Raw genomic sequence first — 11,205 nt, 5'->3', positions numbered from 1 at the left:
TTGTCATTTCTTCCATTTGCTTTAGCCACTCTCTGCTCAAGGGCAAGTTTCAGAGTCTCTTCTGACATCCATTTTGGTCTTTTCTTGTCTTATTAATGGATGATGTTCTTGATGCCATCCCACATTCTTCTGGTTTTCGGTCACTGGTGTTCAATGCATCAAAGCTATTCTTTAGATGGTCTCTAAATTCAGGAGGGATATATTCATGGTCACATTTTGGCTCTCGTGGACTTGTTTCAATTGTCTTCAATTCAACTTGAACTTGCATATGAGTAGTTGATGGTCTGTTCCTCAATCAGCTCCTGGCCTGGTTTTGGCTGATGATACTGAGCTTTTCTATTGCCTCTTGCCACAGATGCTGTCAATCTGATTCCTCTGTACTCCATCTGGTGAAGTCCATGTGTATGGCTGCTGTTTGTGTTGTTGAAAAAAGGTATCTGCAACAAGTAAGTTGTTGGTCTTGCAAAATTCTATCATGTGATCTCCAGTATTATTTCTGTCACTAAGGCCAAATTTTCCAACTACCAATGATTCTTCTTTGTTTCCAACTTTTGCATTCCAGTCACCAGTGATAATTAACACATCATGATTGCACATTTGGTCAATTTCAGACTGCAGAAGTTGATACAAGTCTTCAATTTCCTCATCTTTGGCTTTGGTGGTTAGTGCATAAATTTGAATAGTAGTAGTATTAACTGGTCTTCCTTGTAGGCAGATAAATATTATCCTATCACTGACAGCACTGTACTTTTGTACTTCAGAACAGATCTTGAAACATCCTTTGTGGTGATGAATGCCACGCCATTCCTCTTCAAATTGTCATTCCCAGGATAGTAGATCATATGGTTGTCTGATTCAAAATGGCCAAAACTGGTCCATTTCAGCTAATGCCTAGGATATCAATCTTTATGCGTTCCATTTCATTTTTGACAACTTCCAATTTTCCTAGCTTCATACTTTGTACATTCCATGTACGGATTACTAATGGATGTTTGCAGCCGTTTCCCCTCAATTTGTGTCATGCCAAATCAGCAACTGGAAGTCTCGAAAGCTTTTACTTTATACATATCAGTAAAGTTGGTTCTACTTGGATGATGCAGCTCTTTCCCAGTTAGATTTTGAGAGCTTTCCAACCTAAGGGGCTCATCCTCCTGCACTGTATGGGACAATGTTTCTGAGATATTCATAAAGTTGTGCAGTAATGTATCAGACAGTGTATCTCTGCTATTCATAAGGTTATCAGGACTTTAAAGAGGTCTTTTGCAGCACATTTGCCCAGTGCAATATGCTGTCTGATGTCTTGACTGCTGCTTCCATTGGTGTTGATTGTGGAACCAAGTAATATGAAAATTTTGACATCAATCTTTTCTCCATTTATCGTGACACTGCTTACTGGTCCAGTTGTGAGGATTTTTTGTTTTCTTTATGTTGAGATGTAATCCATACTGCAGGCTGTAGTCTTTAATGATCATCAGTAAGTGCTCCAAGTCATCCTCACTTTCAGCAAGCAAAGTTGTGTCATCTGCATATCGCAGGTTGGTAATGAGTCCCCCTCCAATCCTGATGCCACACTCTTGTTCATATAGTCCAGCTTCTTGAGTTATTTGCTCAGCATACAGACTGAATGAGTATGGTAAAAGGATACAACCCTGACACACTCCTTTCCTGATTTTAAAGCATGCAGTAACTCCTTGTTCTGTTTGAATAGCAGCCTCCTGGTCTACGTACAGGTTCCCATGAGCAAAATTAAGTGTTCTGGAATTCCCATTCTTCTCAACATTGTCCATAATTTGTTCTGATCCACATAATCAAATGTTTCTCCATAGTCAATAAAACACAAGTAAACATCTTTCTGGTATACTTTACTTTCAGCCAAAATCCACCTGACATCAGCAATGATATCCCTTGTTTCACATCCTCTTCTGAATCCAGCTTGCATTTCTACAAGTTCTCTGTCAATACACTGCTGCAACCATTTTTTAATTATCTTCAGCAAGATTTTACTTGTGTGTGATATTAATGATACTGTTCAGTAAGTTCCACATTCTGTTGGATCCCCTTTCTTTGCAATGGGTACAAATATGGATCTCTTCTGGTCAGTTGGCCAGGTAGCTGTCTTCCAAATTTCTTGACATAGACGAGTGAGTGCTTCCAACATGGCATTTGTTGAAACATCTCAATGGGTAGTCCATCAATTCCCAGAGCACTGTTTTTCGCCACTTCAGTGCAGCTTTGACTTCTTTCTTCAATACCATTGGTTCTTGATCATATGCCCCCTCCTGAAATGGATGAACACAGACTAATTCTTCCTGATACAGTGACTCTGTGTATTCCTTCCATCTCCTTTTGATGTTTCCTGCATCAGCCAATAGTTTGCCCACAGAATCTTTCAATACTGCAACTCTAGCCTTGAATTCTTTCAGCTTGAGAAATGACAAGCATGTTCTTCCCTTTTGGTTTTCAAACTCCAGGTGTTTGCATACTTCATTATAATAACTGACTTTGTCTTCTCCAGCTGCTCTTTGAAATATTCTATTCAGTGCTTTTATCTATGTCATTTCTTCCATTTGCTTTAGCTATTCTTCACTCACAGGCAATTTCAAAGTCTTTTCTGACATCCATTATGGTCTTTTCTTCCTTTCCTGTCTTTTAAATGACCTTTTGCTCTCTTCATGGATGATGTTCTTGATGTCATCCAACAATTCCTCTGGTTTTTGGTCACTGGTGTTCAATGCATCAAATCTATTCTTCAGATGGCCTCTAAATTCAGAAGGGATATAATGAAGGTCATATTTTGGCTCTCGTAGGCTTGTTTTTAATTGTCTTCAGCTTCAGCTTGAACCTACACATGAACAGTTGATGGTCTGTTCCAATGTCAGCTCCTGACCTTGTTTTGGCCTTCTCCATCACCTCTTGCCACAGATGTAGTCAATCTGATTCCTGTGTACTCCATGAGGTGAAGTCCCTGTGTATAGGTGCCATTTATGTTTCTGAAAAAAGGTATTTGCAATAAATAAGTCAATGGCCTACCAAAATTCTATCATGTGATCTCCAGCATCATTTCTATCACCAAGGCCATAATTCCCAACTACCAGTGATTATTCTTTGTTTCCAACTTTTGCATTCCAATCACCAGTGAAAATCAACACATCTTGATTACATGTTTGCTTAATTTCAGACTGCAAAAGTTGGTAAAAATCTTCAATTTCCTCATATTTGGCTTTGGTGGTTTGTGCGTAAATCTGAGTAATAGTATTATTAATTGGTCTTCCGTGTAGGCATATGGATATTATTCTATCACTGAAAGCACTGTACTTCAGGACAGATCTTGAAACATTCTTTATGACGATGAATGCCATACCATTCCTCTTCAATTTGTTATTCCCGGCATAGTAGAGCATACAGTTATCTGATTCAAAATGGCCCAAACCAGTCCATTTCAGCTCACTAATGCCTAGGATATTGATCTTCATTTCATTTCTGACAACTTCCAATTTTTCTAGATTTATACTTAGTATATTCCATGTTCTGATTATTAATGGATTCTGTTTCTCATTTTGAGTCATGCCACATCAGCAAATGGAGGTCCCAAAAGCATTACTCCATCCACATCATTAAGTTCAACTCTACTCTGAGGATGCAGCACTTCCCCAGTCGTATTTTGAGTGCCTTCTGACCTGAAGGGCTCATCTTCCAACACTGTATTGGACAGTGAGGGTCACTCATAAAGTTTTCCAATAATATATCAGACAGTGTTTCACTGCTATTCATAAGATTTTCACTGGCCAATTCTTTGAGAAGTGGATGGTCCCCTCCTTCTTCCGAGTCTGTCTTAGTCTGGAAGCTCCGCTGAAACTGTCCACCATGGGTGACTCTGATGGTATTTTGAAACAGCAGTGGCAAAGCCTCCAGCCTCACAGCAGCACGCAAGCCACCACAGTATGACAAACTGATAGATGAATGGTGGCGTTATGACGTACATACCTTCAGATGAGGAAACAGGGGCACAGAGAGGTTAAGAAAGTTGCCCGAGTTCATTACCCAAGTTGTAGAGCCCATGTTCCACTAGACTACCACCTAATGAAAAAAAAAATCCAGAGACACAGAAACTACCATTCTGTAAAGATGACCATTTTTTTCCTTTTAATTCTATTTAATAAACGTTCAAGGTCTGCTTCGTGCAATGCATCATGCAAGGCAGTGGGTGATACAGAGAGAAGCAGATTAAATCACCATACTCAAAAGCTGACGCAAGCCCTTCTAAACAACAGCAACCAAATGATGAGGGAAGACTACTGCAAGAACATCTTCTGAGACAGCTTTCATTGCAACGTTCTGAGGTAAAGGTGACACCCAAGGGCAGAGTACCAGCAATGAGGCTATCAACAACAAGGCAAGGAGGAAAGGGGAAAAGGAAGACCAAGGAAGGAGAAGGAAAAGTGATGGATAAAGCCAGTGAGGATGTGCTACTCAGACAAACCATCTACAAGGTTTGTCTTTGATGTAGTTGTAAAAAACCATACCTTAAAACTTGCCCTCAAAATGCTTTTTGATTTCTCCAATGCCCTGTTCTCAGCACATTTTCCCAGTTGCTTTAAATTCAACAGCTGATAGCTGAGAAATTGCAGCCTATTTCTAAATTCTAAGACTCTGGGTCTACCAAACAAGATACTGCTCCCCAATCCTGTATTTACTACATTGGTTGTACCAGCCCAAGAAAGCTCATTTCATCAGGAGCCAGATAGGGAGTGTCACTCTAGTTTACTCTCCAACTGAGTAAAACCTAGATTACTGGGAAGGATGGAGAGGATAACCTGAGCTAAGTTGATTCCAGCTTGCTTTTCATCTCCTTACAAAGAAGCAAACACAAAGGAACATAAATGATGGTAAAAATATACTTTATATTATATAGTTTAAGACCTAAAGAAGGTAGTAAAAATGAGAAAAAGTATGTTATCATGTTGTTAATATTGTATTTCTTTGCTCTTTATCTTTAATATTTATGCTAAACAGTAAGAACATTGGCACTGAGGTGGTTGTTATTGTTGTTATGTGCTGTCGAGTCGAAGCCAACTCACAGCAACTGCTCCTTGGGTTTCCAAGGTGGTATCACTAGGGAAGTAGGTTGCCCAACCTTCCTGCCGAGGAGTGGCTGGAACTAGAAACTCATACCAGTGTCATTTTTCTATCATACCTTTTAAAATACAGGAAAGCAAATAAGGTGAATGGTGGGGGGGAAAAATAACATCTAAACACTAATTACAATCCACTGGATTGAAATCTATGTCAGTGGGTAGAATTAGCACAGTGAAAGGATTTTAGAAAGCCTGCTTTGTCAGGCAGAGGGTAAAATAGCTCTGACTTGTAAACTATTTCAGACAAAACAGAAATTTAAAAAACAATTTTTTTTTTTTAAATCTACACAGTTTCCAATCATTAGAGATCTTCTGAGTGGTAGAAGTTTAGTCTGATTTAAATTTTTCCTAATCTAATAGTCCTCACACCTATGTGGAAAAAGAAGGAAAAAAAAAAAAGAAAATTTACCTAGGAGAAAAAACAGGAATGACCTAATGAAGACTTGACACAAAGATTAAGCCTTTTAAAGGTTTAATCAAATCACCCAACCTAAAACTGAACCTGTGGCCGTAGAGTCAATTATGACTCATAGTTAGCTACCTTACAGGACAGAGCAGAACTGCCCTACAGGATTTCCAAGGCAGTAATCTTTATGGAAGCAGACTGTCACATCTTTTTTCTGTGGAGCAAACCACCAACTTTTCGGTTAGCAGTCAAACACTTAAAACACGGCACCAGGACTCTTTGTCAAATCACCCACATGTGACAATTTTTTTTTCCTTTGCACTATTCTATTGGTCTTTAATGGGTAGAGGGAACCCTGGTGGTGCAGTGCCTAAAGTGTTCACCTGTAAACCAAAAGGTCAGTGATTTGAACCCACCAGCTGCTCCACAGGAGAAAGATGAGCCAGTCTTCTTCCATAAAGATTACAGTCCTGAAAGAATTAGTCCATAAGATTAACAAACCATACAAACCACACCTCTACTACCCTGAGACCAAAAGAACTAGATAGTGCCTGGCTACCACTACCAACTGCTCTAACAGGGACCACAGAAAGTCTGGGACAGAATGGGAGAAACATGTAGAACAAAATTCAAAATCATAAAAAAGATTAGACTTACTGGTCTGATAGAGGCTGGTAGAATCCATTAGACTGTGGCCCTTAGACACCCTTCAAACCTGGAACTGACCCCACCCCTGGGGATCACCAAACAACAGGCAGGCTTATAAAGTGACTAATAAGACTCGGGAAGAAGGTACTTCTCAGAATAATTAACTCTATGAGACCAAAAGGGCAGCATCTGCCCAAAAACAAAGCTCAGAAGGCAAGAAAGAAAGATAATGGAAACCAGGAACACAGGGAAAAAGTAGGGAGATGACTGCTGTTACGTTGAACTACAACTAATGATAGGAAACAAAATGTGCATAAATTGTTGAATGGGGGGAAAAAAAGATTACAGCCTTGGAAACTCTGTGGGGTAATTCCACTCTGTCGAACAGAGTCACTTTGAGTCAGAATCAACTCAACAGCAGCAGGGTGGTTTTTTGGTTTGTTTTTTATTTTTTTATGATGAGTGAAGGAAAAGGTGGCATGTTCACCTTTAAACCATAATGGAATGAATTTAAGTTTAAAATGAGACGGCCAAACGCTTCCAGTAACTGAGAGCCAATCCTTCGTAGTAATCCTTCCTTTCAATCTGTTTTATCTGGAAGTCTGAAGCAATTTTACTAGAGCAGACCACTTAGCATGCTGGAGAATTTACATCATATACAAACTCCTTACTACCTAGAAAGATCAGGCTAACTTGGCTGTAAGTTGTAGAGAGCTTTGGCCAGTGGTTTGATACCCTGGAGATACATAAGTGAGGTCTTTAGGGGTATATATATTAATGCTTGTAACAAGCAGAGAGACCTCACCACTGGACCCTAGAGCAGGAAAGGAACAGCAAAGAGAGTCCTAAGCAGAAGATAGCACCAACAGCTAAGGAATAAAGAAAACACCACATAGTAATCCCAATGTAGGTCAGACAGAATGCAGATTCAATGACATATATGAAAAGTTTACATAACCCCAAGAAAGCCGCATAACCTTCAAAAGCTCTGCAATGTCAGTGCAAAATCCTATATAGTACAGTAATATAGTCTTATAGTATAGCAGAGTACACCCATCAAAAGCAGACATGGGGTCCAGGAAAACACCATGAGGAGCTTAAACTTACCTATAAAGATACATGAAGAAGCAGAGCAAGTGAAAACCAAGTTTGATCATGGCTTCTTTCATGTGTGACTTCAGCTGTCCTCGATTGTGTATTTCTGTTGGATCAAACACTCCCATGTTACCACTTGGCACCATAATGAACCTGGGAAATGAAAAGATACAAACATATTAGAATGGAAATCAAATCATCAGCATAAATATTCAAAAATAAATAAGCAGTGATAACCAATCATAGCAATCTTCAATCCAGACCAATTATGGACAGAATAATATGGTAATATCATAAGCTACCTCTTAGTTTCCCTTTGGAAGATACAATACTGTTCATTTTTAGCATAATTTTTTGTTCTTTCAAACAAATAGAGTAATACCCTAGAGAAAGGTATTTTACACATTGAGTCCCTTTTTTCCATCCTCTGTAGGAGGAGCTCTGGTGACATAGTGCCTAAGGCATTTAACTGCTAACCAGAAGGCTGGCAGTTCAAACCCACCAGCCACTCCTTGGAAGGAAGTGCAGGCAATCTACTTCCATAGTGATAACGCCTCAGAAACCCAAGGAGGGGTCGCTATGAGTCGGATCCGACTCGACGGCAGTGAGTTTGGTTTTGGCTTGGTAGGAAACTAGGAGCTCTGGTGGTGCTGCAGTTAAAGCATTCAGCGGCTAACCAAAAGGTTGGCAGTATGAACCCTCTAGCCACTCGATGGGACAAAGATATGGCAGTCTGTTTCCAAGAGGATTTGTAGCCTTGGAAATCCTATGGGGCAGTTGTACTCTGTCCTATAGGGTTGCTATGAGTTGGAAATGACTCAATGGCAGTGGGTTTTTGGTAGGAAACTACTTAATAGGTCACACCTGCAGGCCTTTTCCAATAGATACAGGTGAATGGAGGCTCCAAAACCAAACCAACTTTATCAAATTTCTCAAAACTTCTTGTGATAGCTGGAGCTGTGTGTCAACTTGGCTGGACCACAATTCTGTGTGGTTTAAGCTGTTCTGATGTGGTTATTCCCATGATGGGATCAGATGATTATGTTCTGAACAGCCAATCTGTTGAAAGGGAGTTTCCCTGGGGGTGTGGCCTGCTTCCAGTATATCTATGGACATCCTGGGAAAAGAAACATTCCTCTTTGGATCGGGATCCTGTTGTGCTGCCTACAACTGTCCGTGAGCGAACAATCTACCATTCAGCCTGGAGATCCCGGATTCGTCATTCGTTGGAGTCAACAGCTGGTGTACTGCCTGCCAACCTTGAGCTCTTCAGCCCCTGCAGCTGCAAGAGTCGGGAAAAACCTCCAGCATGACATTTGATCCAAGAACTTTGGACTTGCCAGCTTCTATAAGTGTGTGAGCCATTTTCCTAAGATAACTCAATCTCTCTCTTTCTATATATATATATAAGCTTTACTGGTTTTGTTTCTCTAGAGAACCCAGTCTAACACACTTCTTTATCTTAAAAGTTCTAAATTAATGAATGTGATTCCCCCTTTCACCTTTACAATATCCCTATGAGGAAGGTAGTGTCACAAAATTATTCCTATTTCACAGACAACAATAAAAAATGAGAGATCTTATGTTCAGAACAGAAATCATCATGCTTGGGTGCTGCTGATCAACACATAATATGCCTTAATCTTCATGGTTTACAAATAGCACCTACCTTAAAATAGCAATTTAGAGAAGGCAGAACAGAAATTACTTAGAATACGTGTCACGACAGTAAAATAAAACTCCACCTCAAGTAAGACACTCAAAGAATAAAATCTAACTTTGGATAACTCTTAAAAAAATACAGATTAAGTGTAAAATATTAGAACATAATTAGAGCACATAGGACATGAGTTCTGTTTTGTTAAATAGTGGTGGAGGTCTGGCCACAAGTGAAGGAACAGGAATAAGGGTCCAGATGAGCACAGATAATCAGGAGTACTAATAATCATAAGCCTAATTCCAAACCCAAACCTATTAAACTCAGTTTTCTACCAAAACAGACTCAAATTTTAACAATCTAGAAGACAGTATTTTTGACATAATATGGAGTCTTTTGCACTCTTTAGCAAACCTAACATTCATCATCTACTTATTTAATAGAAGATTGGTGGTTCAAACCCACCAGTCACTTCATGGAAAGAAGACTGGGCAATCCTACTTCCGTAAAGATTTACAGCCTCAGAAACCCAACGCGGGTCTCTATGAGTTGGAATCAACTTGAGGGCAGCAGTTTTTTTTTTGGTTTGGTGGTACAGTAAACACGATAGTCTTCTCCTTCCCAAAACAATTCCTCTGGCGTGACACATCTGACTGCGAACCAGATGGCTGATGGTTCAATCCCACCAGTCACTCCGGGGAAGGAAGATGGGACAATCTACTTCCGTAAAGATTTACCACCTTGGAACTCCAATGGGGGTTGCTATGATTCAGAATCAAATGCATAGCACTGGGTCTTTGGAAGAAGATTAATGAGTTTAAGAAGCTGAACTTTGATACCCACACTACTTCATTCGTGTGACAGGTCCTGCCAATTGTACAGCAGACTTGTTCTAACCTACATCTCTTCCAGCTTTCATACTCATTCCTAAGCTTCTAAGCTTCTAGTGCAATCTTGGGTTCCTCTTGTTACACACTCCAGTTTTTTAATTATCACTTCTGCGAAATAAAATTGCCTGAGTTCTACAAACACAAAAATCTTACCCTTTCTCCCAAATCTTAATTGCTCATCTGTGGTTGCTGAATTGAGGGTATTTCCATATGAATATCCAGGTAACATACCACTTCAAACAGTCTCAAGGAGGCTTACTGTTCTCCACTTCTAGGTTATCTAATAAGAGTGCTACCATTTTCTTGGTGAGCCTGAAAAACTTCCTCTTAAAAACTTCTAATTTCTCCCATCCTCACTCTTTACAGCTAGCTCATCAAAATTCTTGTCCATTCTTCCTTCCTATTATCCCTTATATAGCTATTTCTTTTCCATTTCCACTATCACAACCCTGTTTCAACACTACATTATTTTTTACCCCATTCTCCTAACTGGTTTCCCACCTCCTCAGAAAATCCATCCAATCAATACCATACAATGCTTCCAGAAAAATCTTCCCAAAGCATAATTTATTTCATGTCAAATTAACTGCTCTAAAATATACAGGGGAGCTCTGGTAGTGTAGGGCCTAAGGCATGTGACTGCTAACCAGAAGGCTGGGGGTTCAAACCCACCAGCCACTCCTCAGAACATACACAGAAAAGATTTATGAATGGCTAGTAAGCACATGAAGAGGTATCATGAGCCATCAGGGAAATGCAAATTGAAACCACAATGACATACTTTATATCCCCTAAACCAAAAACCCAATGCCACACAGATGACCCTGAGTGTGTAGAGTAGAACTGAACTCCAAAAGATTTGTAAAGCTGTGACCTTTCGGAAGCAGACTGCCAGGACTTTCTTCTGTGGCACCTCAGCACTTAAACATTTGTATCACCCAGGGACAATTCAAATGGACCAGTCCTTTTTCTATCTTCCTTTTTCACTGTCCACCTCTCAAAGGGGGATGAGAAGACTGAAAAGACCATAGCATCTTAGTCATCAGTGACATTTTTACTTTTTAGACCTCTGGAAAGGTCTTTTGCAACAGATCTTCCCAATGCAATATGCATTTGACTTTTTGACTGCTGCTTCCATGGATGCTGATTGTTTATCAAAGTAGAATGAAAGCACTGACAACTTTAGTTTTTTTCTCCATTTATCATGACACTATTTGTCAGTACAGCAAGAATTATGAGGCTATAAGCAGCCAACAAACATATGAAGAAATGCTCACCATCATTAGCTATTAGAGAGATGCAAATCAAAACAACAATGAGATACCATCTTGCTCCAGCACTAGTAGCAAAGTTCAACAAGACACAAAATAACAA

At 39.7% G+C, this 11,205-nt stretch overlaps 1 protein-coding gene across 1 annotated transcript in view; it reads right to left on the bottom strand.

The window, feature by feature from the left end:
* Positions 1–5,488: 5,488 nt before the first annotated feature.
* Positions 5,489–11,205, bottom strand: part of CNIH4 (cornichon family AMPA receptor auxiliary protein 4) — a 17,819-nt gene continuing 12,102 nt past the window's right edge. Inside the window, exons 4-5 of the mRNA XM_042780424.1 lie at positions 7,297–7,437; positions 5,489–5,504 (exon numbers count right to left, since the gene is read on the bottom strand). Coding sequence (XP_042636358.1) covers positions 5,489–5,504; positions 7,297–7,437 — 157 coding nt within the window. The remainder of the gene's footprint in view (positions 5,505–7,296; positions 7,438–11,205) is intronic.

Source organism: Orycteropus afer, unplaced genomic scaffold, assembly GCF_000298275.1.
Source record: "Orycteropus afer afer isolate SDZICR_OR568_19922 unplaced genomic scaffold, OryAfe1.0 scaffold00039, whole genome shotgun sequence".
Classification (NCBI taxonomy): domain Eukaryota; kingdom Metazoa; phylum Chordata; class Mammalia; order Tubulidentata; family Orycteropodidae; genus Orycteropus; species Orycteropus afer.
This window is presented reverse-complemented; position numbering and strand designations above follow the sequence as displayed.